This window comes from Alternaria hordeiaustralica (genome assembly GCF_023758085.1).
Source record: "Alternaria hordeiaustralica strain BMP 2776 chromosome Unknown scaffold_14, whole genome shotgun sequence".
In the NCBI taxonomy this organism is placed as follows: domain Eukaryota; kingdom Fungi; phylum Ascomycota; class Dothideomycetes; order Pleosporales; family Pleosporaceae; genus Alternaria; species Alternaria hordeiaustralica.
The window spans coordinates 786735-810141 of record NW_026056786.1 but is presented as its reverse complement, the minus strand read 5'-3'; the positions used below and the strand labels follow the sequence as shown (position 1 = coordinate 810141).

The following is a 23407-nucleotide window of genomic DNA, read 5'->3' as shown; positions in this document are numbered from 1 at the left end:
CGACGAACAGAACTGGGAGGCCAGGCAAGACAATCGTTATGAGAGCTCTCGTGAACGCTCGAACTACCATATCCAGGGACCTGCAGTCACTGATCCCTATCTCCAGTCGCAGGGAAACACCACACTCGCAACTTCTAGACAAGGTACAACCAGCCGCCAGAGTCGTAGTCGAGATTCAGACCGTGTAGACCGGACCGGGGCTTTGAATCGAGGCCACGGGACCCGCGAACTGAACGTGGGGATGGACGAGATCGGCGTTCGCGAAAGGAGAAGAGGCGCAAAGGTAGTCGTCGGCGCTAGGGAAATGGTTTGCAAGGAAAACCGAAGCGGCCGTAAAGAGGCTTTGATGATGGGTACAACATGCTGACGATTTGATGGACACGATCTGACTAGTTAATTTTGATGCGAGATATGGGTGTTTCATTGGTATACGCTCCACTACGGAGTGTTGGCGCGAAATATGGGGCTTTTCACGGGCATGTGGCTCAATGTTCAGCGATAGTCTGAGCATCTTGTGTTTGACGGAGTATCTGGCAGATTTGCGATACATCATGATAAAAATGGGAACAACGAAATTCATTGTCTGTACATCTGCAACGAGGCTAAGCCTACCGAGACGTCTTCTTCTACCTAGTTATGCTCTCGTTCCTTGGGAAGTAGCTACCACTACTACATCGATCAAGGTATCGCATACTTGAACCAGGACCTTCCTAATCCCAGAAACGCTCCACAATATCTTTAGGCAGTGCGCCAATTCTCTCCTTCGTCTCATACACCTTGATATCGTCACTTCCCATCGCTACTAAAACTGCGGACTGATGCTCAGTATCCTCCCTGACGGTCTTCCGCAACAGCTGGAGTAGTGTCACAACCTTTTGCAACACCTCTTGGTTGCCCTTCTCCCACTTCTCGAAACCCTTGAAGCTGTCTGACTTGCTTCCAGCTTGGGTAACTTCCTTTATCCGGATATCCTTTTGCCTATATGTTCCGTCAAATTGGGCGTTATGCTTCCCGCCGAGACAGCAAGTAGGAGTTCTGCCAAACCACATCTGATCAATAGGGCGTGAACTTGCATTGCTCTTCAGCTCCAGGATCTGGTGTTGAGGCACCACCTTGCCATGGACAAGGACGGCCGTCTTCTGTGGGCCTTCATGTTGAATGGTTCCGACCGCGTGCTTACCAGGAGCAAACGTAGGAAGAGTACTCGGTGGCGCATCGGGGTCTCGCGGCGACTCGATAGTGGGATCGTATGCGTCGGCCTCATGGCGTACGACCATGGTGAGGCTACCAAGCTTGTATTTGATGAAGCGATGGTGGCCTGTTGCGCCGTCGATCTCGGATTCTGTGAGGGCGCTTTCGAAGTTACGACCGTAGGTATTGGTAGCGGACCTGACCTTTGCGTTGCGCACTTTCCTTCCGATGAAAAGAGTGTTCTTCTCGAAGTCGAGATCAAGATGAAACGCTTGGAAGGAAGCGTTTTTGACGCACTTCATCAGATTCAACATTGTAGTGCGGTTGGTCACGACATCCACGTCGTTGAAGCGGATATCAGGGTTCATCGTCGCGATGGCCTGAAAAGCGGGCTCGTATTGTTGTTGCGGAGCGCGTTCCGCATGTTCGTCGCTAAAATGGTGGCCAGAGTCGGGCGCAATCTTCAGAGGGAAGTCTTGAGGGGTTGGCCTTTTGAACACTGGCGGCGACCCAGGGACAGAGATCGTGGACTTTGCTTCGTCCATGAAGCTGTAGCTGCAGAGAAGTGCGTACCCCTCAGTCGAGGAAACGTCCTCTGAGCTGGGATAGATATCCTCGTAGGTGCCCTGCCATACAATCTTGTCTGCGTTGACGTTGGCGTACATGTGGGAGTACCATTCTTCGCCCTTGGGCTTCGAAAATGTCTTCAGGTTTAAGTCTATATATACGCGTTTGCCGCTAGTCCTGTCGATAAAGTGCGTTCCATGGACTGATGATGTAGAATACACGGGCGTTGAAGAAGCTCGAGGGCGTCCAAACGCAGCTGGCCGAGCGGCAGTGTCCATATCTGTGAGAAAAGCGCATTGGTCCATTTCTCGGGTGGGGGTCGATTGGAGTAGTTGGGTGAGTAGGTGGCTCACTCGCTGGATTATGAGAGACTAGGTAGATCACAAGATTTCTTGTAGTATATAAAGACCATGAGCGAGAACTTAGCGCCCAGGCACCAGAAAAGTTGAGTGGCCATCGCGTTGGCACGGACACATCCACCTGGGCAGTGAATGCAAGACTCATACGGAAGCTTCCTGGTGGGACCAGCCGGCAGGAAGAGCGCAAGAGCCCCATAATATGTACACCAGATGACCAAGCGATTGCGACAACTGTCGTGGCTGTACGTCAGCAAGCGATTAGACTTGATATCATTGTGAAGTACTCAAGGATGTTGCAATAAATAACCCGGAGATGTCTGAACGCGTGCCCAAAGCACCACTGCAGTCTTGAGTGACAGGTGGATAGTCTAATTTTGATCCCTATGATCTCCGCTTAGAGGTCTTGAAGAAGTCCGTGACCGGGCGTCGCTCATGTTTGGCAACTGTCTCATGCCCTTCGTGGCGGCTAACTATAAGAGAGCGCTCTGGAACACCTTGTCGTCGTAATCTCCTGGCAGATTGATTCTCTCCAGATGGCGAAACAGATACTATTTTGTTGTTTCGAGTGTACATGCGATGTCGTGAAACTGCGGGGCGGTTTTGGACGAGATGTGGACTCCTAGCCTTGCCATCTTTATTCATTGTGCCAGCACCATTCATTCTCCGTGTCTTTTTGCTTCGTTTACGTTTAATAAGTGGGTCTTCTTGCTCCGAGTGAGGACTACCTGGTGCCTTGCTTTTGCTTTCCCACGGCTGTAATTCTTCTTCAATTCCTCTTTCCTCGGCTGGGTACAGAGGCGTTTCAGATGGAGAGCGGTTAATGTTCTGGCGTCTCCAAGCCTCCAGCGCGTTCATGGGCACTTCTTTCATAAACATCGCATCTTCCTCGTCCAACAAGAGTGTTTCGTTGCTTCTCAACTCATCACCACAACCTATATCTAGCTCTGCATCGGGAATTCCTCCACGCCAGGCTCGACCTAAGGCCCCCTCGTAAGCATTTCTGGCGTCTACAAACTTCATTCTTTCATCTTGTAACATGTCCAGAAATGCTGGTTTTACAAAGTGGTCCCTGAAATCGGCAGCTACACCATCCTCCTATGGTGCCCAGCTCATGTAGTGGTGACACATGTGCTCAAACCGAGCAGACGCCTTTCGCAAGGCGTCGGCAGACTCTTTTACGTCATCACGAAGATGACGAAGGCTTTTGGGTGGCTCACAGTCGATTCGTCGGGTTATACCTCTCTCGTCTCCTTTGGGAAGTCTTGTTTCATCGGTTGAATCAGACTCTATAACACCCGCTCGCAGCCAGGCTGGTAGCAGTGACGCTCCGACGTCCTCCCATGCGTCTCTGCAAGCTTGCTCAGCCAAGTTGCAATCTCCCCATAACTGAGTTTCTGCATCTAACAGTCGATTTAGATCTACGCGAGTAAGATAAGCTCGGGTAACAAGCGTTCTCCGTTCCTCAAATTGCTCTGGTGTAGGTGCACTCGATAATGCTTCCATCGCTGTATCGAACTTCGCCAGTTCTTCGTCAGATCGTTGCGCATCCTTCACCGCTCGCGCCTTCTTCTCTCCTGTATCAGCTCCATTCTCATCGATTTTTGTCCAAAGACCTTTATAGTGGCGTTCTGCGCGAAATGCTCTACTGATGCACTCGCCTAACTCTTGCGACACTGTGATTGCGGGCGTGACATTCTTGCCATCGTTAATGGATACCAGGTGATATTTGCTCGAGGGAAACAGCCTGGCTATATCTCGTTCGCCCTTTGTCGACCAATCCCGGACGGCGAAAATTGTACCGGTTTCTACTGCTCCCTTCCCGCGTTCCTTCGCAGCATCATTTCCACCGCACCCTGTAGCTCTTGCGTCTAGTTCATCACGTAATATGTTGTCTCTCGAACTGGGACGGAAAGCTTCGCCGGGACTCGTAGTGACTGCTTGATGAACTTGCTGAGCTGGCACAGTTGTCGAAAGTCTACCACCCTGCGTACCAATATCTCCGTATGAGTGCTGGCTCGCTCCAGATTGATGCCTTCTTGTGCCAGTGCCAGTTGCGGTATCATGGTAATGATGATGATGCGTATTGTAGATGATGATGTCATGTTTTGCGACATAGCTGTGGATTTGCTCGCCAGTTGGAATGGGCTGTTCAGATGCGGCTGACGTACGGTTCTCCATGCCGCATGTATACCCTGCCACTCGATGAAGTAAAACCCACGACAAATCTCCTCCAGTGTCGCGGGTTCTAGACATGTAGCCAACAAGGGCTGGATACATGGCCCGACACAAACACACAATACTGCTCTTGATGTCTTTGTCCGCTCAATCCTCTTTGTCTATGTAAGCATAGTGACGCCACTTTGACACCAAGCCTGCGAAGAAGCCTACGTCAATTAGGCTTCCTCAGTCTGTTAAGCAAGTAGTTTGAGATGCGACGGCTTTACATATCTTATCTATTGCATAGCGGAGTTAATCATCCCAGGGCTAGATTCTGTGTCTGTGCATGGGACAACACCGCAACCACGTCGGCGCAGTAGATCCCCAAGTGCAGAGCTTCATCCATTTCGTGAGCGCGATGACCGTCATGGAGGTAGTGACCAGCCACGCTACCAACCTCGCACCTATGAGGACGAGCGTACCATACGTGCGCAAGGAGGGCACTGGCCAGACAGCCGTGACAGAGGGGAGCGTCACACGGTACGGGAGTCAAGATATGGCGAACGGGACCATTGATCTGACCGTGATACGGACCCTATGCCTCTAAACAGATACTATGCGGACAGTGAGGACCGTAGAAGCGATCGCCGGTATGATCCGCCGGATGATAGGGAACAAGGACGTGGCGCAGGCCTGGCGCTTGGGGACGTGGTACACAGATGGGTGGAGGCCGGGGAGGAAGAGGAGGAGGAGAAAGAGGGGGATGAGCTCACTACCGCCAATACGTCGTAAAGGACTTGGCATGTGCATGTGTCATCAAAAACGAGTAGATACATGAGATACGCGTCGAATTGCGCGACGGACTTCTTGGGTCGTCCGAATGTCAAAAACGTAAAACTACACCTTCTCGATTTTGTATTGTCCTCATGTACTGGGGTAACAAAGCGGCTTTGGATGAAGGCGTTGCACTGAGATGGAGCACGAACAAAGGACGGCGGCGCGACGCGTCATAGATTGAAGAACGCGCTATGCTCAAAACGGGATGATACTGCCCAGACCTCGACGCAACCTCTCAAAGCACTCCAGGGCTATGAGCCGACCTGGATACATCCATCTCTGGAGCATTGCAACAGTTCTATAGCGATGGCTATGGACATTTCGTATAGTTTGCTGAGTTCCTGAGACATTGTGGTGTTGGAGGCTGACGCGCTCTGGAGCTTTACCGTGTAAAGCTAAGCTGCGGCGCTTGGGCCACATCCTATGGTTACTGCTGTGAACTCGGGAGCTCATGGGCGCCAACCGTCAAGCCAACCTTGGAACACTCCAGCTTTTGCCGCATCCCATCTCCAACCAGCCGCATCTATGCAGAACAGAAATGTCTACATCCGTGTCTGCTAAATCTCAGCATGGACAGCGTTATGAGTATTGCTCGTCCCAACCGCAGCCCCTAATGCAGGCATCACATTCGGAAAGCGTGTTTGTCACGAGGTACCATCACAAGAGACCCGCACGTTGACACTTTATGCTAATAAATAAACAGATCACATTAGGTATCGCTCGTGTACGCCACGAGGTGCCTATTGAACCAAGTCAACAGCTGTCTCGTAAACGCCTTCGCAGAGCATCGTTACCTATTCACGTTCAACTCGGATACCCCGACGCACGCGTCCCATTCGCTCGCCGAACGCCCATGAATGATATCAGCCTCTTCGATACATCCCGATACCCCCCCTACCACCCTTGTGGTGTCTTTGCAATATGATGCCAGCGGCTTCTCCTTCTCGTCCTCCAGCATCCTGCTCGATGAACGATTTGTTACCACGACGCTTACTACTAAGAGCACTTGCTGCGAGTCCCGACTTGTTCTTCGTCGCTGTCACTGAACATAGCGAAGACGGAGCGCTACGATGGCCTGACGCTGTGACAATTTCATGACCACATGGACATTCCCACCCCGGATCGGGCGGTTGTAATTGCGATGAGCATGCTCAACAATCACCGCCTCGAACCTTGTTACCCCACTCATCAATGCGTCTCCGCTTGCGTCCGTAGGCGCGCTCGCTGTCGGTGATGAGTATGTCGCGGTTGCTGAGCAAGTAATCCTGATTTCTCTTCTTAGAAGTTGGGGGCGGCTCGATGTTGTACTTCGCCATGTATTCCTCAAGATCCATCTTCCACTTCCAACCCGTCTCCTCGTTGTCCTTCTTTTCTCGCGGCTCCACCACGACCGCCTCCTCTACCGCGGCCCTTTTACGTTTTGATGACGTCTTGGCCACCTTCGCGGGATCTCCGGCGATTGCATCCGTCAGAACAGGTTGATGGTGTCTCTCTATCTTGTCGCCGTAGTCTGCCTTCTCAATGATCATGCGCGTCGCGTTGCTCATGCTTGACCCAAGCCCGCCCCTAGTTCTCTCTTCTGCCAGTCTTGTCGTTACTCCGTCGGACTGAGAGTGTGCGGCCGACACATCAGTCGTATTTGCACTGTTGTTGATGCGTTCAATCGCATCATGTCCACTGGCAATAATGCTCTGGTCTTTATTCTCTGCTGGTGTCTGAAAAGCTCTGTCGACGGAGGTGCCGATGTCGCTTCGTTGCGCCCTGCTACCTAAGCCTTTCTCGGGGTGTATAGGTGTCAAATCAAGACCCGTTCTTTCGGGTGTTTCTTTCCGGTCTTCCGTGTGCGACGCAGGGTTTCGCTCAACCATGGATTCCAGTGAGCGCTTTGGAGTCTGCGAGCACAAGGGCGAAGTTTCCCTTGTCGCCTCCGCTAGAGATGCTTGACCACCTGCACCGAAAAGGATTCCATTCGGGGTGAGATTACTACCTCCGTTCGTTTTCCGCTGGTTGTCTTTCATGGCAGCTTCGCCTTCTGCTCTTTGTCCTACTAGGCCGGGCCCATTCGCTTGCTGGCTAGTCGGCTCACTGGCACGACTTAGAGTCCTCTGGACGTCGGTGAGAATCTGTTCGATCTTCTGTATTGAAGTAGGCGTTTCCTCTGGGGCACAAAGAGCTGGCGGGGCCATCGTGGACTCAACTCTGATGGCAGAAAGCTCGCCTGGGGGCATCTTGGGAGCTGTAGCTGCGGCCACATCCAGGTCATCCGCCGCGAACTGTCCCGGCCCATGCGCCTTGGCCTGCCTTTCCAGCTCGGCTTCGTCCTTCCCAGCAGGCTGCTCTGGTCCATAGACACCAGCGGCAACACCAGCATGCCATCTCTCAATGTGACCACGGTCGAGCTGTTTTATCGACACTTGGTCCCACAAGTCTATGTCGTATGCAATGGTGGGGTCATCATCGTCCTCAGGATCATAAATCGTGACATCAGCAGCTCGAGCTTCTTCCATCACTTTGACATATGCCTTCTCAGCTTCGTCGAGGCCACGGATAAGAGGGCGCCAACCTTCAAGCCAGTGTCGAGAGAACTCTGCTTGGAAGTCGACGACTGGGCGGTTCACTTGCTGACTGATGTATTGTTCTAGCATGCGCCTGTATTCTTTGCGATGGTCCTCATGCTTCTCGTGGGCTGCTTGCCATGCACGTCGTTTAGACCGCTCTTTCATCTCGATTCGTGCGCGTGTGAGCTCACGGTGGTTGCGTGTTGGTGCTGGTGCGGTTTTCAAACAGCTTCTGTCCGTCTTAGGTACCGAGAGCGGCCATTGGGCATGATTGGGGTTGAGTGATGGTTGGTTGGGCTTCTCAGGATTGATCTTCCAAGGCGGCTGGATCTTTCCCTCTGACTCTGGCAGAAGATTGGATCTCGTAAGGATATCTTCCTCCATGGCCTCTGTTTGTCGCACAAGATCAAGCCATATATGTCTGAAGTTTTGCAAGTATTCAGGCAAATAATCTCGCTGAGCTTTCAGATCATCCTGCACTTGGCAAGCGGTTCTGATATCTGCTGAAAGTGCCCGAACTTCCAGCATTTCGTCTTGAGTGGGTTTTCGGCCGTTCCGTTTAACAACTGCAAGCATCTCCACAAGCTTCTCTTGCTGCTCACCTTCGAGCTCCTTGAGACGACTTTCTTCATTTGACAAGTCCTCCGCGCGTTGAGCCACTGCGTCGGTCAAAGCGCGCAAATGACGGCCTGCTTCGACCTTCTCCTTCATCCTTTCAGCGAATTCATACGACAGCTTCAAGCAAAGACCGCCCTTGTCCCCATTGCTGCACTCTCGCTGGAATATCCGCGGGGCCCCTCGTGTGTACAGGTCTTCAGAGTTCAGCCCGTCTGGAGACTCCCAGTTATCGACTACAGAATCTGCTCTCATAACCGCGCCGACTGGGGAGCCTTTCGAAAGCTCTGAAGGATTTTCAGAATTGTGTTCACTCGTCTCGATTTCGCGTCGAATGAGATTCGGTACCGACGCAGAACTGTCGCGGGCGCGTGTATCGCCTTCTAGTTCCCGGGGATCTGCCTTTGAGCACTCACCGCCGTTAGCCAGAGACGAGGCTGCCGTCGTGCCAATTGGCAATGTTGATATGGGTGCGGCCATGTCTCCGTATGTCGATGGTCCTGGCGCTGTTTGTGCAGCGACTTCGTTCACAGGTAGCTCACTGTATAGGCTGGAAAGTATTGCCACGTATCGAATTTGGCCAACGCTCGTGTGTAGGAAGCTGCAACAAAGGTAGGATGCCGTGCGTGGTCGCAGTTTGTCCGCACGTATCAGTGACGACTGTGCGGTACTAGCGGGCTCTAGCTTACTGGCCTCACTATTACTCTACGTATTTGTTCCAATTTTCTTATTCGCTGTCGCGCCAAGAGACCGGTGTCTTTGTCTGGACTTTGCAACTGTCGCCGTAGTTCCTATTGTTGCGTGTATAGATCGTCTTTTCAGATTCAAACGGATGTCGGCCTCACCAGCTTGCGATACGATCTCTAGGTCTCATTCACGTCCGCTTTCTTGGAGTGAAGGAATGTCATGAGTACACATATTCTCGTCAGTGGGGGATTGTCATCCAGACCCAGCAGATTTGCGATACTCACAATGACCATCCGGGCTTTGTTGCCGTTTCATTACGGCTCTGCGAGGCATAGTGAATGCTCTACTCGTCTCCCAATTGGGCTTAAGCCGCAAACGCTCTGCTGAGTGTTTCCTAATCGGTCTAGTAAGCATTCTCGTGATCTGTGAGCCTACCCGTGGTTACTCTCCAATTGATCTGACAGCTTCCTCCAGAGTCACGCAAGCTCCCCCACAGCACCGCCATCCAAACGACACCTCCACAACGCGCAAGCTTGAACTTGCAGTACGATCCATCGTCGCTGACTGCGGTCATTGCGGTCGCGGCTGATATATCATTACTGCAAGACAAGGCGCTTCCCGACCCCGCCGTGTCCTACACAAACGCCATCAACCATCGAATATCGGGCCTACATCATGGCGAACAAGTCTGGAACTTCCAGTGGTATTATACTCGACCCTTTATCGAGCGACAAACAAGCTGACCTGCAAGCCGACCGTGTCTCTCCACGACCCGTCGCAGTCTCTCCACAAGCCTCGCGCGTTAACGCCGACAACTCCCCCTCTTCAAAACTAGCAGCTTCGAGTAATATCACCATCAATTTCTCCGGTACTAATACAGCCAACGGCGTTCAGGCAAGCGTCGATGTTGACCAGAAGAACACTGTTCGCAGCTCGTCATCAGAACCGCCTCATACTGGTATGTTTACCGTGGACCAGACTCCTCGATAGTCTGTCCTATTCCTATCGGCTTACGTGTCCGGTCGTAGCTTTACATCAACTAACGCCGTGAAGGTCCGTATGCCAAGATCAATGTTGCAACGTCTGAATCCACTCGGCCTTCGGACAGACGTGTCGACACAGTCGCCGAGCGGGATCATTCCAGCGCCGTTGCGTCAGCCAACAACGACACCGCGCAAGAAGCACGTCATCCTTCGCAAAAGACTTCTCGATCATTGTCTTCCACTTCAGGATCGAGCGCTCAATCTCTCACAGAGAACAACGATTGTTATCGGCCTGATTACCCTCCCCGATCTGATGGATGGGTCCCAGTTGACCTGCCTCAAAACCCTCCGCTTCCCGACAGGCATGAGAGGCTTAGGTACGAGGTCAATCACTTTTTATCAAGAGCTGGTCAAAATAGCTGGGAATCGATGCTTCAGCAAGTGAACTCAGACGAAGTCATCGTGGGTGTCACACCAGTTACGGATCGAATGAATCGTCCAGCTAGACCGCGTGATCGCAAAGAGTACGAAGTTGGTCAGGTACGCTGGACATACATCGTCGAGACTAGTTCTGATCCCGGCCTGATCAACAACGGCGGTGATCAGGCAATCCGGACTAGCGAGGGCCTGATGCTAGGAAAATGGCGCCCCACAGTGGTCGTTCGTGTAGACAAACAATACTGTGTAGTCGCAGAGCTGGGTCGTCGACGTCGCCAGTATCTTGACGGACTCTCACTGAGTGACCTTCTGGGCCGCTGTGGCGTCGCTCTGGACCTCAACTACAGCCACGACTACGATACTCTTTCCGAAGATCATCTCTTGTTCCGCTCTGTCGCAAAACCGCTCGAAATTGGTGGCTACGAGGATGACGACTTCCAACTATCAGGGTGGAGTGTAGTACAGCCAGGTCGTCTCCATACCCTAGGATTCGACGACCATTCCCTTCCATGCGGCTGGCTAAAGGCGGAATCGACAGAGCAGTTGTTGGCAATGCAGGCACAGATGTCTAGATTGCGAGCGATTGTAGAATCGCGATACGACCGAAAATTCCTGCGAGCGCCGCTTCCCTCCAGGCTGACTCCAGAGCAGCGAACAGCGCTATCACACATCAAGGATGAATATCGACGACTACTTTCTCCTCCCGCCCAGGCAACTAGTACCTCCTCGGGACAGACATCAAACCAACAAGATGATCTCGAAGAGTTTGAAGCGCTGGTGGAGGGCAACCGTCGCGCTATCGAGGCAGCTAACGCACCACCTCTGGTGGCTAGTGAGCCTGTTGAGTCCATATTCTCCATCCCCGACAATGGCCGCGGCGTATCACCCTCTTCAATAATACAGAAAGCGAAATCTGTTTCTCATGCAAACTGGAAGTCTGCAGCAGCAGCTGTTTGCCAGAAGGAGGATATGCTTTACCAGGCGAAAGAGGAGTATGAGACGGTCGAAGCTGATCGGTGGTCAACTACTGGCGAGCGGAGGAACCTAAAGCGCAAGCGGGACGATGTCGAGATGGAACTTGAAATTGCACAAGTTCGTGAAATGAGCTACAAGAAGCTTCACAGGGACGTCAGAAGTTTCCAGGCGAGCCAGTACCGTGGCCAGGACAAGGAGATAAAGTTGTGCAACACTCTGACAAGCGCATTTTCGAGGGCCCAGCTAGAGACTCGCAGGGCCAAGAACCGTCTTGATCAACGTCGGCGCACTCCACTCCCTTAGCAGCGATGCTTACACTGGCCGCATCGCATACGTATCTTGGAAATATTGGCTGTATATCCGCTACATTCTCGGTTCCGCTGTATCCTATGTCCCAGTATTTACTGCGATTTCAGGGCTTCATCACGCACTCGGAGGATTTGACACATTTTCCATTCGGTCTGGTCGGCTTTCATGAATTCACACCCCTAAAGGGTCGGTTTCGTTTCTTTTCTTCAGTGTTTAGCAAAGCTTTGAGTTAATGGGTGGCGCTCGGCTTGCTATCTTCGTCTATTGTCCCGAGACTTTGGACGCACTGCATATTACACACGGCTTACGTTAGAGTTCACGTCTCTAGCATATCATAAATTTCCAGCGAATGAAAAAGGTGTGCATAACTGTAAGGTAGTGCGATGAAGCATTTACCACACATGAAACTCGTACTTGAAGCTTGATAGCTCATGCAGTGACCCGTCTATGCCTTGGATTAGTCCACTGTACTTTCTGCACAGTCGTATAGCCGCTGACGAACTTGCGTATCTTCACTGTGGCCATCGTATTTTACCCCTTCGTCATAACACCACCACCGTTGGTTCCAATGACCTGACCGGTAACCCATCCAGCCTCAGGCATACACAGTAACCCAACAACCCCAGCGACCTCCTCCAGATACGCCGGTCTCCCACCTAGGTCCTTTGCCGCCGCAATCGTCTCCTCCGAATCGATACCTTCTCTCGTCGCAGCCAAAGGTGCCATATAGTTGAGCGACCATGCCCTCTCCAACATCTCCTTTGGGAGGCTCGTATACATGCCAGTCGCGATCGCACCCGGATTGATGGAGTTGACTGTGCAGCGTTCGGCGAGCTCACGGGCCCAGACACGTGTCATTGCTTCAAGAGCGCCTTTGGTGCCAGCGTAGCAAGACTGCCACCAGAATCCCATCGAGGTTGTGATACTGGATACGTTGATCACACGACCGGATCTGTCGTTCGGTAGATACGGCAGTGCAGCCTGTAAGACGAAGAGTGGAGCGCGCGCATTTAGGTTGAAGGTGGCTTCGAAGTCGGACATTGCGACTGAGCCCATCGGCGCTGGATTGACGACTGCCGCATTGTTTACAAGTATGTCGATCTGGAACTTGTTGTTGTCGCTAAAAGCCGATTTCGCCGCATCGATGAGTTGGTCCGGGCCGTCGGGTGTAGTAACATCAACTTTTGCTACTAGAGTCTTGATAGAGTGATTGGCTTCTAGCTCTTCACCTAAAGCGGTTGCATTGTCTGTTGAAGATTCCGAAGTGTAGTTGATGACGATGTTCGCTCCCTTGGAAGCCAGATGGCGTGCCAGAGCAGCCCCAAGGCCTTTTGAAGCTCAATCAGCGTCTTCTCTTCATTGGGGTCACGGAATGGAGGGACATACATACCGCGGGATGCACCAGTGATGATTGCTAACTTGTTCTCCAAAGGTCTCGTCATGGCCGATGTTGGTGCTAGATTGAGACAGCACAGTCGCCGCCTAGTTGCCCACTCTAGTCGAACGTAACCTACTTGATTTTTATGCCCGCGTGTATGCCAACGAATCTTGCATTGACACCAATAGTTTGGCGAATACTCCATCCCGGGTGCTGCATGTGATAATGATCCTTCGCGTAGGCGGAAGAACATGGGTATGTCCCGCGGGTGGGGATAGGCTTGGCTAGATCGGCGGAGAAGAAGGGATACATGCAACTGGCCCGCCTCACCTTCTTGATACTTTGGTTTTCGAACTGTGTGCTGCTATGTCTTCTGCGATCTGAGCAACCTTTCACGTCCTTACAGCCCCCTCTGGTCGAACTTGTATATCATTTCATTTTGACTGGTCCTCCCATCGAAGCATCCATCATGAGGCTGCAAAACCGAGTCGCGATAGTAACGGGCTCGTCCCAAGGTATCGGGCGGGAGATCTGTCATCAGTTCTTCGTTGAAGGAGCCTTGCTCGTGTGCGCTGATCTTAGACCTGTTGGAAAGGGCGAAGACACTGCTACACACGAATGGATCATCGGCAAAGGCGGGCGGGCCGTTTTCGTTGAGACCGATGTCAGTGTAGCCGCCAGCTGGGAGGCACTCGTTGCGCGAGCAGCAGAGATATATGGTCGACTTGATATGTAAGTATCCATCCAGCTATCATGTATACCATCAAGTAGGAGAAGTGACTGATATCGTTGCCCTAAAAGAGTGGTCAATAACGCAGGCATCTGCACAGAGGCCAGCAACCCACAACCCATCGATCAAGTCGATGAAGATATGTTTGACGCTCACATGCGCATCAACGCACGAGGAGTCTTCCTTGGCTGCAAATACGCCGTTCGTCAGTTCAAGGCACAAGCGCCACAGCCCAATGGTATGCGCGGCTGGATCGTAAATCTCGCTTCGATGGTATCCAACATCGGTATGCAGGGCCTCAGTAAGTTATTCCACGCGAAAACATACGATGATTTTGCTTTTGGCGTTGGGCTTACACGTTCCAGCTGGGTATACGGCGTCCAAGGGTGCTGTGGCTGCGATGACGCGAACCATTGCGCTGGATGTTGCGAAAGAAGGTATAGTCGCTAACTGCATTGCTCCTGGATGTAAGTCGCCCTTTTCAGTATCGCATGGACTACTCTAATGTCTTTCGCCAGTTTCGCAAACTGCAATGCTCGAGGATGCGCTTGGTGGGGCCTTGTCGTCCGCAGCGGACGCGGTCAAAGCCTCTATTCCTCGCGGCAAATTTGGTCACCCCCACGACCATGCGAGAGCTGCGGTTTATCTCGCTAGCGATGATGCGCAGTGGGTAACTGGACAGGTGTTGAACGTTGATGGTGGCTTGACAGCACAATGAGTCTTGCAAAATTTGCTGTGCATCGGGTCGCACGTCCAATCAGGTGGTCCTTCAGAGAGCCCGCAGGTACTGCCTCCGGAAACGTCTGGACTTCTTGTTAGCCCTCCGAATTGAAGTCTGTCTAGAACATAAGAGCTCTCGCATATACTGTAGCTCCATACCGGTTGTAGTTGTGCCTGCATGGCATGCAATGTGCCGGCAGCGGGCGAATTTCAAGGATACCGCGCCACAGCCCGTTTGGGGGGCGTCCTTCCGCCTTCCCCGCCCGGGGCAGGTATCTGTGCGTCAGGCTTCCCCCTCAAGCTTCCCTCCCATTATTGACCAGCTACTGTCTTCCCTACCCTCTTCTCATCTAGTCACTCGTGTTGCCATCAAAGATTCTCTCGGTTCGTTGACCTCCCGTAGCACATGCCCCATCCTTTGCGGGCGTGGCAAGCGACGTGGGGCCGACAGCGACGCATGGACTCGGAAATATCACGACCATGCCGCATCCTCGCATGTCACATGCGCAAAGCGCGGTCCATTGGTAGCACTGACTGCTCGACCTGTCACATTTACATCAGGCCTCGTCGTTAGACTTGGATGTCGCTGCAAGGCGCTACTTTGGGAGTAGGATGCAACCTCGGCAGGATCATCGCCTCAGCATGAGGGATTACCAAGATTCAGAGGCAAGATCTTGTCTCAGGTTCCGAAGAGGATGTGCGTGAAGCTCAAGATGGTAGCAGTATTGTTCATCTTCCTGGACATCTCTCGTCAAGGGATCCATGAAAGGGGACACTCACGAAGCACGGGTGCTTTCCTACTGTCAGCACATAAAGTAGTCATGGGGAAGGAGAGGAGACTTCATCGAGCATTATGCCTAGTCCTACCTCCCCCTCGCTGGCATTGGCCGTCCTTGTTTTGCTTCCTTTCGATATCATCACTTGAGCGCTTCGCTTTCATGTCCGACTTTCTAGGAAAGCATGGGGTCCGGATGACTGGTCTATGGTAGCTGCAATTGTACGAACATGTCAAGGTCTACCAATATCACATTTGCTTACATAGAACAGCCACTTTTCATCATCTCAACGATGGGTATGCTTGGAATCGCCTTCACAGGAGGTGGAAAGAGGGACGACGAACTTACAGTCAACGAGAAGCAGACCGCTATGTTTGTAAGTTAAGCAGTGTATCAACAAGGTTAATCATGCTCACTATATACAGTGGTGGTCAGTTCTGCCATGTCACAGACTGCAAGCTCGACAGTAATTGACCTCACACAGGTTCATCATGCAAACCATGTTCTGCCTTGCCGCCATCCCCGTCAAATGGGCCATTTGCTTCACCTTACTCCGCATCGCCAATGGGAAAAAGGCATATGAGTGGTCAATATATGCGATTATGGCGGCGGTTGCGTGTGTTATGGCCTCGACGACTATATACGAGTTCTTCCATTGCACACCAATTGCAATGAACTGGAAGGCTGTGGAAGGAGGCACCTGCAAGGCGCAAAGCAACATTACTGGATTCAGCTTTGCGCTCTCTGCGGTTTCAATCTTCTCGGATTGGTTTTGCGCAATCATGTGAGTCTTACCGAAGTATTTGCTTGTGTCTTGACTGATCGTGGCATAGTCCCATTCCACTCCTTTGGAACGTCCAGATCGATCTCCGCGTCAAGATCTCCATCATCGCCCTCCTCGGCCTCGGTATATTCGCATCAACAGCAGCCATCGTTCGCCTCACCGTAACACTCAACCTCAGCGCAACAACAGACTTCCTCTACTACGCTATGCCTGTAGCTGCATGGGCGCATGCTGAGCTTGGGCTTGGCGTTGTCCTCGCAAACCTTTCGGCCTTGCGTCCCCTTCTCGAGAAGATGCTCGACCTTGGATCGACATTGCGCAGCAGCAAGAAGCGTACCGGCGATCAGGCGTCTGGCGATGCATACATGGAGCTTGAGGAGGGTATCGGCAGTAAAAAGAGGACAATGTTGTCGAAGAGGCTGAGCGGGCGAACAGGACTCAAGGCAGCTGTTGGTGTTGGAGAAGATCCGGATGGTACCTCATCTCTAGGTGACGATGATAGGTCTACGCGCAACATTATGAGCCGACACGGGCCGCATAACATACAGATAGACCATGAGTATGAGGTCAGCTATGAGAAAACGAAAGGCCATTGAATAAGACTGACGGCTGGACACATGCAATGAGGCAGAGAAAATTCAGAGCGGATGATTGAGCGTCCAGTGCGTGATGAGCCGTAGCACATGGTCATACACGATAGCATATAAAGAATAGCTACCTCTCATCGATGAATTCTTGCGTCCTTCGCCAGTCTGTCAAAATCATAGATCAATAGCACTTGGATCTAGAGCTCATGGATCGGCGCACAAGAGACCCCTGTCGCTGATGCATGGCTGATTAGCCACGCCAGCGGCTAGTATCAATATCCCAACAGTCACGAAACGACATGCAGTGTACCCTGGCTTAGAACACATGTGAAAGCCCTTACATGTTTTGCCCATTACTCGACAGATGCTACAGTTACCGATCCGAGCGTTGAGCACAACCTCAAAGCTTGTAAGAGGCGAAGCCATTCTTGTGGACAACTTCCATGGACGATCTCCTTCGCTGAGAACGGAAGTCCCTTGGAATGGGCTTGTGTGCTAAGGCCACTGCGCTTGCGGGTCAACGTTCCTGGAACGGTGCTGCATGCGCTACTGCATGTCTGGGACTTTTGGCGATCAAGATATCGACTGTGCGTGAGGGGAAGCTATGGCAGTCTAAGGCAAGCTCATAGCTATGCTGATCTGGACACTAACCTGTTTTTGTACAGCTCTTGGTTTTAGATACACTGACAGTCATTTTCATTTCCATCTTAACATCCCACGCCTTCTTCTCTCACCCCAAGGCAGTATCCTCGTTGAACAAGATGTCTCACCTTGACAGCAACAGTACTCCACCAGACACCTTGTCCGAGAAGCACATTCCAGGACCCGGCACATCTCCCACTTCCCTCAATCCTGAAGAAGCGGACCGACTACGATCCAAGGCCCTTTCGACTGATGTCTCCAAGCTACAAAATGGTTACTTCTTCAGTGCAAGGATCGTTGGCTCATTCTCTGGAACTGGAATCGTCGTACTTGCGACGTATTTCCAGTTCCAAGCCTTAGCTGCTGCGATATCTTCCGTCAACGCAGACATCGGGCCAAGCGCCAACGTTGCCCTCGTCAGTACAGTATGGACCGTGTCGCAGCCTATCTCCCTCTTGCTGTTTGGTCGACTCAGCGATCGCTTTGGGCGCCGCAACTTTGCCTTGGGTTCCTGCGTGCTTGCGATCATTGGTGGCATCGTCGCGGCCACAGCGCAGTCTATCGAGACGTTGATTGGAGCCGAAGTTATTATGGGCATCGCGTCTGGAGTGCCAGCAGCGTATCCACTCCTAGCGGGCGAGCTCGTAAGTAACAGGTACAAATATGTTGGTACTGCTCTAGTCGTCGTGCCAAATGTGATTGCGACCGGCTTTGGGGCATACATTGGTCTGCGATTGGTTCAGGTAGCTGATTGGCGATGGATCTTCTACATATACATTATGATGATGGGTGAGTCGGCATATCTTGCGGCGCCTTGACATGCTAACGACCATCAGTTCCCGGCGCTGTCTTGTGGTTTTTCTTCTACCATCCGCCTTCTTATACCCAGCTTCACGGCAAGAAGTCCAGCAAGATCACCGAACTCAAGAAGGTCGACTGGACAGGGGTCGCCCTTTTGGTAGCTGGTCTGGCTCTTTTCCTACTTGGCATCTCTTGGGGCGGTCCTGCACAGCCGTGGTCATCTCCAAGAATCCTCGGTCTTTTGCTCTCGGGTGCAGTGGCCATTATCGCGTTTATCCTCTACGAGGTCTTCCTAACGCCGGTACAACCGATCGTTCCGATGCGCTTCTTCCGCGACATACGTGGGTTCACCTGTCTGGAAGTCATTTCAGCGACTTACGGTGTCATCAATATCGCGCTTTTCGTTATGTGGCCACAACAGGTTGTCTATATCTTTGGTTCCACTGTTAGTTCCTGGGAGGAGACCGCATGGCTTTCAACAACAGCTGCATTCGGCCTTTGGGGCGGGATAGTCATTCTCGGTCCTCTTATGTCGTGGATTGGCCACATCAGATACCAGATCTTGGTCTCTTCGATCTGGATGACCGCTTTCCTTGGTGCAATGGCCAGCATCACGGTGGAAAACAAAGCTCGTGCGATTGCCTTTTCGTTTCTGGCGGGTTGGACCATTGGGTGGGGCGAGGTCATCGCAGCGATTGTCGTACAGTATGTAGTCTCAGACCAAGACCTCGGTGTTGCGTTCTGTAAGTCTTCCGTTTACAATCTCGCCAAAGTGTCATTGCTGACCGGCGATAGCTGTGATCTCGGCATCCCGCACTATCTTCGGTTCCATCTTCACGGCCGCATTCATCGCAGTGTATACGAACAAAGTGCCGGGCTACCTTGCATCGATAGTACCGCAACGCGTTTTAGCAGATGGACTACCGGAAAGCTCCTTGAGTGCGCTAATGGCAGCTGCCGCGACCGCCAACCAAACAGCTCTTCTAGAAATCGATGGCATGACACCGGAACTGCTTCGCACCACCAACATAGCTATCAGCGATGCTTACTCCGAATCGTATGCTTACGTATACTACTTCGCTGTCGCTATCGGGGTGCTTGCAATCGGCGCGTCACTGTGTATGCGCGATTTCGATGGCTATCTTACTGGCCATGTATCGAGGCAGCTGTACCGCAAGAGAGACACCAGCACTGACCCATTGGAAGCTACCACACAGGTAGCTGGTCAAGGCTCGGTCGACGACAGCGACGGTGCCACGAAGGCCTGATGTGGTCTCTAGATATGATGGCCTGGATTTGGAGAAGATATTTGGGATGCGCAAGCTGAGAGCGCCCGGTTTCATGCATTTGGAAGCCTTTGCGTGTCGCTCTTCACCTCGCGGACATCCCGCGATTGCGATTCGGCCAAGGAGTGAACAATTGGTTTACGCAGAAACGTAGTATAAAACAGCTGTAGCCACGGTGGAAGTAGTATCGATATTAATAAATGCTCGTACAACGCGCAAGGCGTGATGCAAATGCGCTCGTGAGATCGCGAGGTTTGGCACTCCTTTCCCTCCAAGGGCGCGCCAAGCCGCTAACTGTTCTGAGCTTAGTTGTGTCATGCCATCAATTGATGACGTGATCGAGATTGCACAGATCGCGCTCATCCGCACCATCACCATCTTCGCACACGTGGAACTGGGTGAAACGTGCATACATTCGAATATTCATTAATAGGTCTATAGTGATTCCTATCCAACGGGTTGTTGTATCCTGCGTGTCCAGTCGTCGATCCGTCGCCGTTTCTTCCCCTCAGCGCAGTCGCTGAAGCTCCAGTACGGCTCCGTGCGCCAGGACTTACTTTTCGATGCCGGCTTCAGCACAGAGTCTTGTATTTCTGATATCTCTCTGCGGGGCTCAACGACGGCACTCGGCATGAGGTCTTCTCCTGAGCTCGAGACGTCGTCATATCCCTCTGCTGCCCGTTTCCACTTCTCTGCCATGTGCAGTAGGTACCCCAAAGGCCGCAGGTTGGGTTTGGAGCTCGCGTCAATAGCATTGATCCATTCCTGGACGGCTTCTTGGTCAAGACATTGCTTCTTGACTGCTGCGTATTCCTCAAGATCGTATGGGAAGTTTGGTTCCCTGTCATCGTCCGAGCCTATGATGGAGACTGCTGCTTCTGCTGCAGCTACCAACTGAGCTTCATGGGCCGCTTCTGCACGTGTCACCGCTTCAGCAAGCTTGCTTCCGGCGCGCACATAGTCGCGGCTGAACTCTTCCTCTATGAGGCGGCCGGGTGCATCCGGTCGGTCGGCAGCAGCAGCAACGCGTGCCGCGAGAAGTCCTCGTCGGAAAGTGTTACGATGTTCGTCGTGTTGTCTTTGAGCCTCGTGCTTCTCTCTCCGAGCTTTGGCCTCTCTCACGATAGCAATGGCCTGACCAACGCTCAACTCTTCCACATTTGCTGCTATCGTCGTGGCTTCATTCTTGCCAGGCAGAAGCTTAGAATCCTTATTTTCATCGAAGCGTGACACGATGGGAGGCTTACTCGCCACCCTCATTCCTTCAACCCTCTGCGCGACGGGAGGAGCACTCACCGCCTTATCATCCTCAAACAGCCCGCACCGGACAAAGATATCCTGCAAATTCTCCTCTACTACCATTGCAACACCTTCCCATGCTTTACGGGCAAGTTCGATGTCCCGCAATAGAGTTTTCTTTTTCTGGTCAATCCTTTCCATCTTTTGATTTATCTCATGCGCTTCTCGGTGCAAGCGCTCAGCCGTAGGACTTTCATGCGGAGTCGGCGTTCGGCCTCCACTGAGCTTCGGCAATCCTTGCAAACGATGCTCGACGGACTTTTGCGACAGCCTGCTCATTCTCAATTCCTGGTCCAGTTTCGGTATGGATATGTCTTTTTCGCGCCGGTATTTGAGGCCGGTTGAGATCTGGTTTTGGATCATCGTTCCCAGCTTGTATGGAACCTTCATCAACATTACAGGCGGGCTGCTGTCCACCTGGTCAGTCTTAGCTCTCTTCAAGATGAACATCTCGGCAGCTTCGTTGGCGCACAGATGCTCGATGTCTACCATGCTCTCCATGATCGCACTTTCTGGGCCTTCCAGAGGTGAACCTCGGATAGAATTGTCATGCGTTCCTGTATCGTTGTTAGCCATTGGAATGTTCAACTTCCGACGTCTTTCATACCTTTTTCCAACGACGAAGACAATTTTCTCCGGCTTTGATATATATCTGGAGGCGGTTCTCCGGTCGTTCTTCTTTTCTTTGTTCGCATGTTTTGTGTGACGCCTTTGCTGCCCTGCTTAGCTGCACATCTTTCGCTATTATCGCCATTATTGTCGTCGTCACATTCGAGCGCTCGTTTTCTGGTCTTTTCAGTCTCATCTGCTTCATACTGAGGGACTTCTTCGAAGTAATCTTTAATGTTGGCCATGATGGAGGGGCTACGTCTGAGGCGAAGGGAAGACTAGGTGTTTGAGACTGTAGATGTAAGCGAGAACAATGCACTCCTTTGTACAGTTTTACATTGTGGTTAAAGCTTGTCTTATATACTTGAGTCCTAGGTCTCTAGTGTCTTGCGGCTTCGCTTCTGTAAGTGGCGAGTAGATACTGTCTCAACACATCATGCCGCGGGTCAACATCAACAAAAGGACTCGAGCATTGGAACGGTTTTCGATGACATTAGGCGACTAATTACCTTTCGGTCCATTACGTTGCCGATGTGTCCGCCACCCTATTCACTCAGTGAATGGCATGTGTTGGTTCGCTATGCAGCGAGTAGCAATATGATTGCAGCGACGTTGCACGTTCACAGAGCACGATCGGCTTCACTGAGCCAAAATATGTGCATCGCAATGTTCACGGACCATTGCATGAAACTATAAATGTGAAAATACTTGCGGTGTTACCCACGAAGAACCCCCCTGCATCCACACCGATCATACCCGTAACTACAACCCAATTCAACCACGGAAGTCGTTTTCGGATCTTCACGGCTTTAGCATCTGAACACGCATATTGACGACAGATATGGCAAGAACAAACGCGGGGCCTCGGCCTAGTAGGGGCAGACGCGCTACCTGGTCACCTTATGCCAGACGTGCCCGTAGCGAAGCCGACATGGATAGACTGTTATGGCGAGCAATACCTCCTGGCTTCGATGGTCCAATCATTGACGAATTCCCCGGTGAGCGGATTGAGGCGGTCTATCTTGTTAAAGCTTCGAACACCAAGCACTTTCGGCTCCTCTCACAAGCGGAGATTGACCGGCTCGAGCTAGGTGACTTGTTTCGAGCCATAGTACACGAAGCAACCACATCTCCTCGTGAAATTGGAGAAAAAGGAATGACACCCACCATCTTTGGCCAAGCGGTACCCAAAGATCGATTTTTTGTCCTCGTAAAGAAACACCGAAAGCACGGGGTGTTCATACCTGTGACATCCCGAGAGTTGCAGGGGCTAGAAGGTCTTGGTGAGGCAGAACGATATGCTTACATCGGTTTTCGAAAGGAAGGGGAGGTCTTTGACCGCAATAAGCTTACTGAAAAAGACCCCCAGTACCTAGCTAAGTGGGATCCGCTTATGCTTGCCGAAGGGGACTTAGATCCCTTCTCGTTTGCGAACCTCTCTTACCCAACGTCATTGTATTGGTCCAGCAACCTCCTGCGTGCAGGCTGCCTGACGAACCTCAGTACACAGCGGGTGCTTGAGCTGTTCGAAGAGATCGACCAGGTCACTCCAGAACAAGATCTTTCATCTGGAATGGAAGAACTGAAGGATCAAGAAAATGCGTTTACATTCCAGCTTCATGAGTCCACTGCTAGCGGCGAAGAGGATCCAGACCGGCCAAAAGGTACTGCAGATGAGCAAATCGCCGCCTACAGCGCACGACATCGTGACGTCGAATCTGTTTTGAAACCTCTGAAAGAAGTCGAAGATAAGATGTTCCAGGCCGTGGACGATAGCACCATCAACGCCGCCAAGGCAGAGAACAACGTGCGAAGAAAACGGTTCGAGTACCACAACGCGCTTCAAGCTGGTGACATCGGTACACTTGCACTAGAGTTGTACCAAAAGGAGATCGAAGAAGCCAGGATCGATCGTGACGAGAAGCAGAAGATCAAGGATGATATGGTGGCATTAGCCGAGGAGATGGAGCAGAAGCCCGAACTGAGGCCTCGTATCCCGGCTGGAGCAGAAATCACGGAGGGGCGGATGACTATCATTAATGACGCTATGCGATCGCTTCAGGACCGTATGGATAGCATTTCTAAGCAGATGTAAGTTGACTGGGTCGACCTACACGCA

General features: G+C 51.9%; 8 protein-coding genes across 8 annotated transcripts; 4 read left to right on the top strand and 4 right to left on the bottom strand.

Annotated features, from left to right (window-relative positions):
• Window positions 1–710: 710 nt before the first annotated feature.
• J4E84_007077 (uncharacterized protein) lies at window positions 711–1856 on the bottom strand (the record flags this gene model as incomplete). The annotated part of the gene is made up of 1 exon (XM_049389663.1): window positions 711–1856. The coding sequence occupies one exon, from the start codon at window positions 1854–1856 to the stop codon at window positions 711–713; it is 1146 nt and encodes a 381-aa protein (XP_049242856.1).
• A 4406-nt stretch (window positions 1857–6262) lies between these two features.
• On the bottom strand, window positions 6263–8764 carry J4E84_007076 (uncharacterized protein; the record flags this gene model as incomplete). The annotated part of the gene is made up of 1 exon (XM_049389662.1): window positions 6263–8764. The coding sequence occupies one exon, from the start codon at window positions 8762–8764 to the stop codon at window positions 6263–6265; it is 2502 nt and encodes an 833-aa protein (XP_049242855.1).
• An 882-nt stretch (window positions 8765–9646) lies between these two features.
• Window positions 9647–11670, top strand: J4E84_007075 (uncharacterized protein; the record flags this gene model as incomplete). Its single annotated transcript, XM_049389661.1, has 2 exons — window positions 9647–9929; window positions 10025–11670. 2 exons carry the CDS (start codon window positions 9647–9649, stop codon window positions 11668–11670), a joined length of 1929 nt encoding a protein of 642 aa, XP_049242854.1.
• Window positions 11671–12207: 537 nt separating this feature from the next.
• On the bottom strand, window positions 12208–13118 carry J4E84_007074 (uncharacterized protein; the record flags this gene model as incomplete). The annotated part of the gene is made up of 2 exons (XM_049389660.1): window positions 12208–13004; window positions 13067–13118. 2 exons carry the CDS (start codon window positions 13116–13118, stop codon window positions 12208–12210), a joined length of 849 nt encoding a protein of 282 aa, XP_049242853.1.
• A 2454-nt stretch (window positions 13119–15572) lies between these two features.
• J4E84_007073 (uncharacterized protein) lies at window positions 15573–16660 on the top strand (the record flags this gene model as incomplete). Its single annotated transcript, XM_049389659.1, has 3 exons — window positions 15573–15576; window positions 15645–15652; window positions 16142–16660. The coding sequence occupies 3 exons, from the start codon at window positions 15573–15575 to the stop codon at window positions 16658–16660; spliced, it is 531 nt and encodes a 176-aa protein (XP_049242852.1).
• A 752-nt stretch (window positions 16661–17412) lies between these two features.
• Window positions 17413–19362, top strand: J4E84_007072 (uncharacterized protein; the record flags this gene model as incomplete). Its single annotated transcript, XM_049389658.1, has 3 exons — window positions 17413–18082; window positions 18130–18837; window positions 18890–19362. The coding sequence occupies 3 exons, from the start codon at window positions 17413–17415 to the stop codon at window positions 19360–19362; spliced, it is 1851 nt and encodes a 616-aa protein (XP_049242851.1).
• Window positions 19363–19827: 465 nt separating this feature from the next.
• Window positions 19828–21533, bottom strand: J4E84_007071 (uncharacterized protein; the record flags this gene model as incomplete). The annotated part of the gene is made up of 2 exons (XM_049389657.1): window positions 19828–21212; window positions 21449–21533. The coding sequence occupies 2 exons, from the start codon at window positions 21531–21533 to the stop codon at window positions 19828–19830; spliced, it is 1470 nt and encodes a 489-aa protein (XP_049242850.1).
• A 1374-nt stretch (window positions 21534–22907) lies between these two features.
• J4E84_007070 (uncharacterized protein) lies at window positions 22908–23383 on the top strand (the record flags this gene model as incomplete). The annotated part of the gene is made up of 2 exons (XM_049389656.1): window positions 22908–22911; window positions 22962–23383. 2 exons carry the CDS (start codon window positions 22908–22910, stop codon window positions 23381–23383), a joined length of 426 nt encoding a protein of 141 aa, XP_049242849.1.
• Between the last annotated feature and the right edge of the window lie 24 nt (window positions 23384–23407).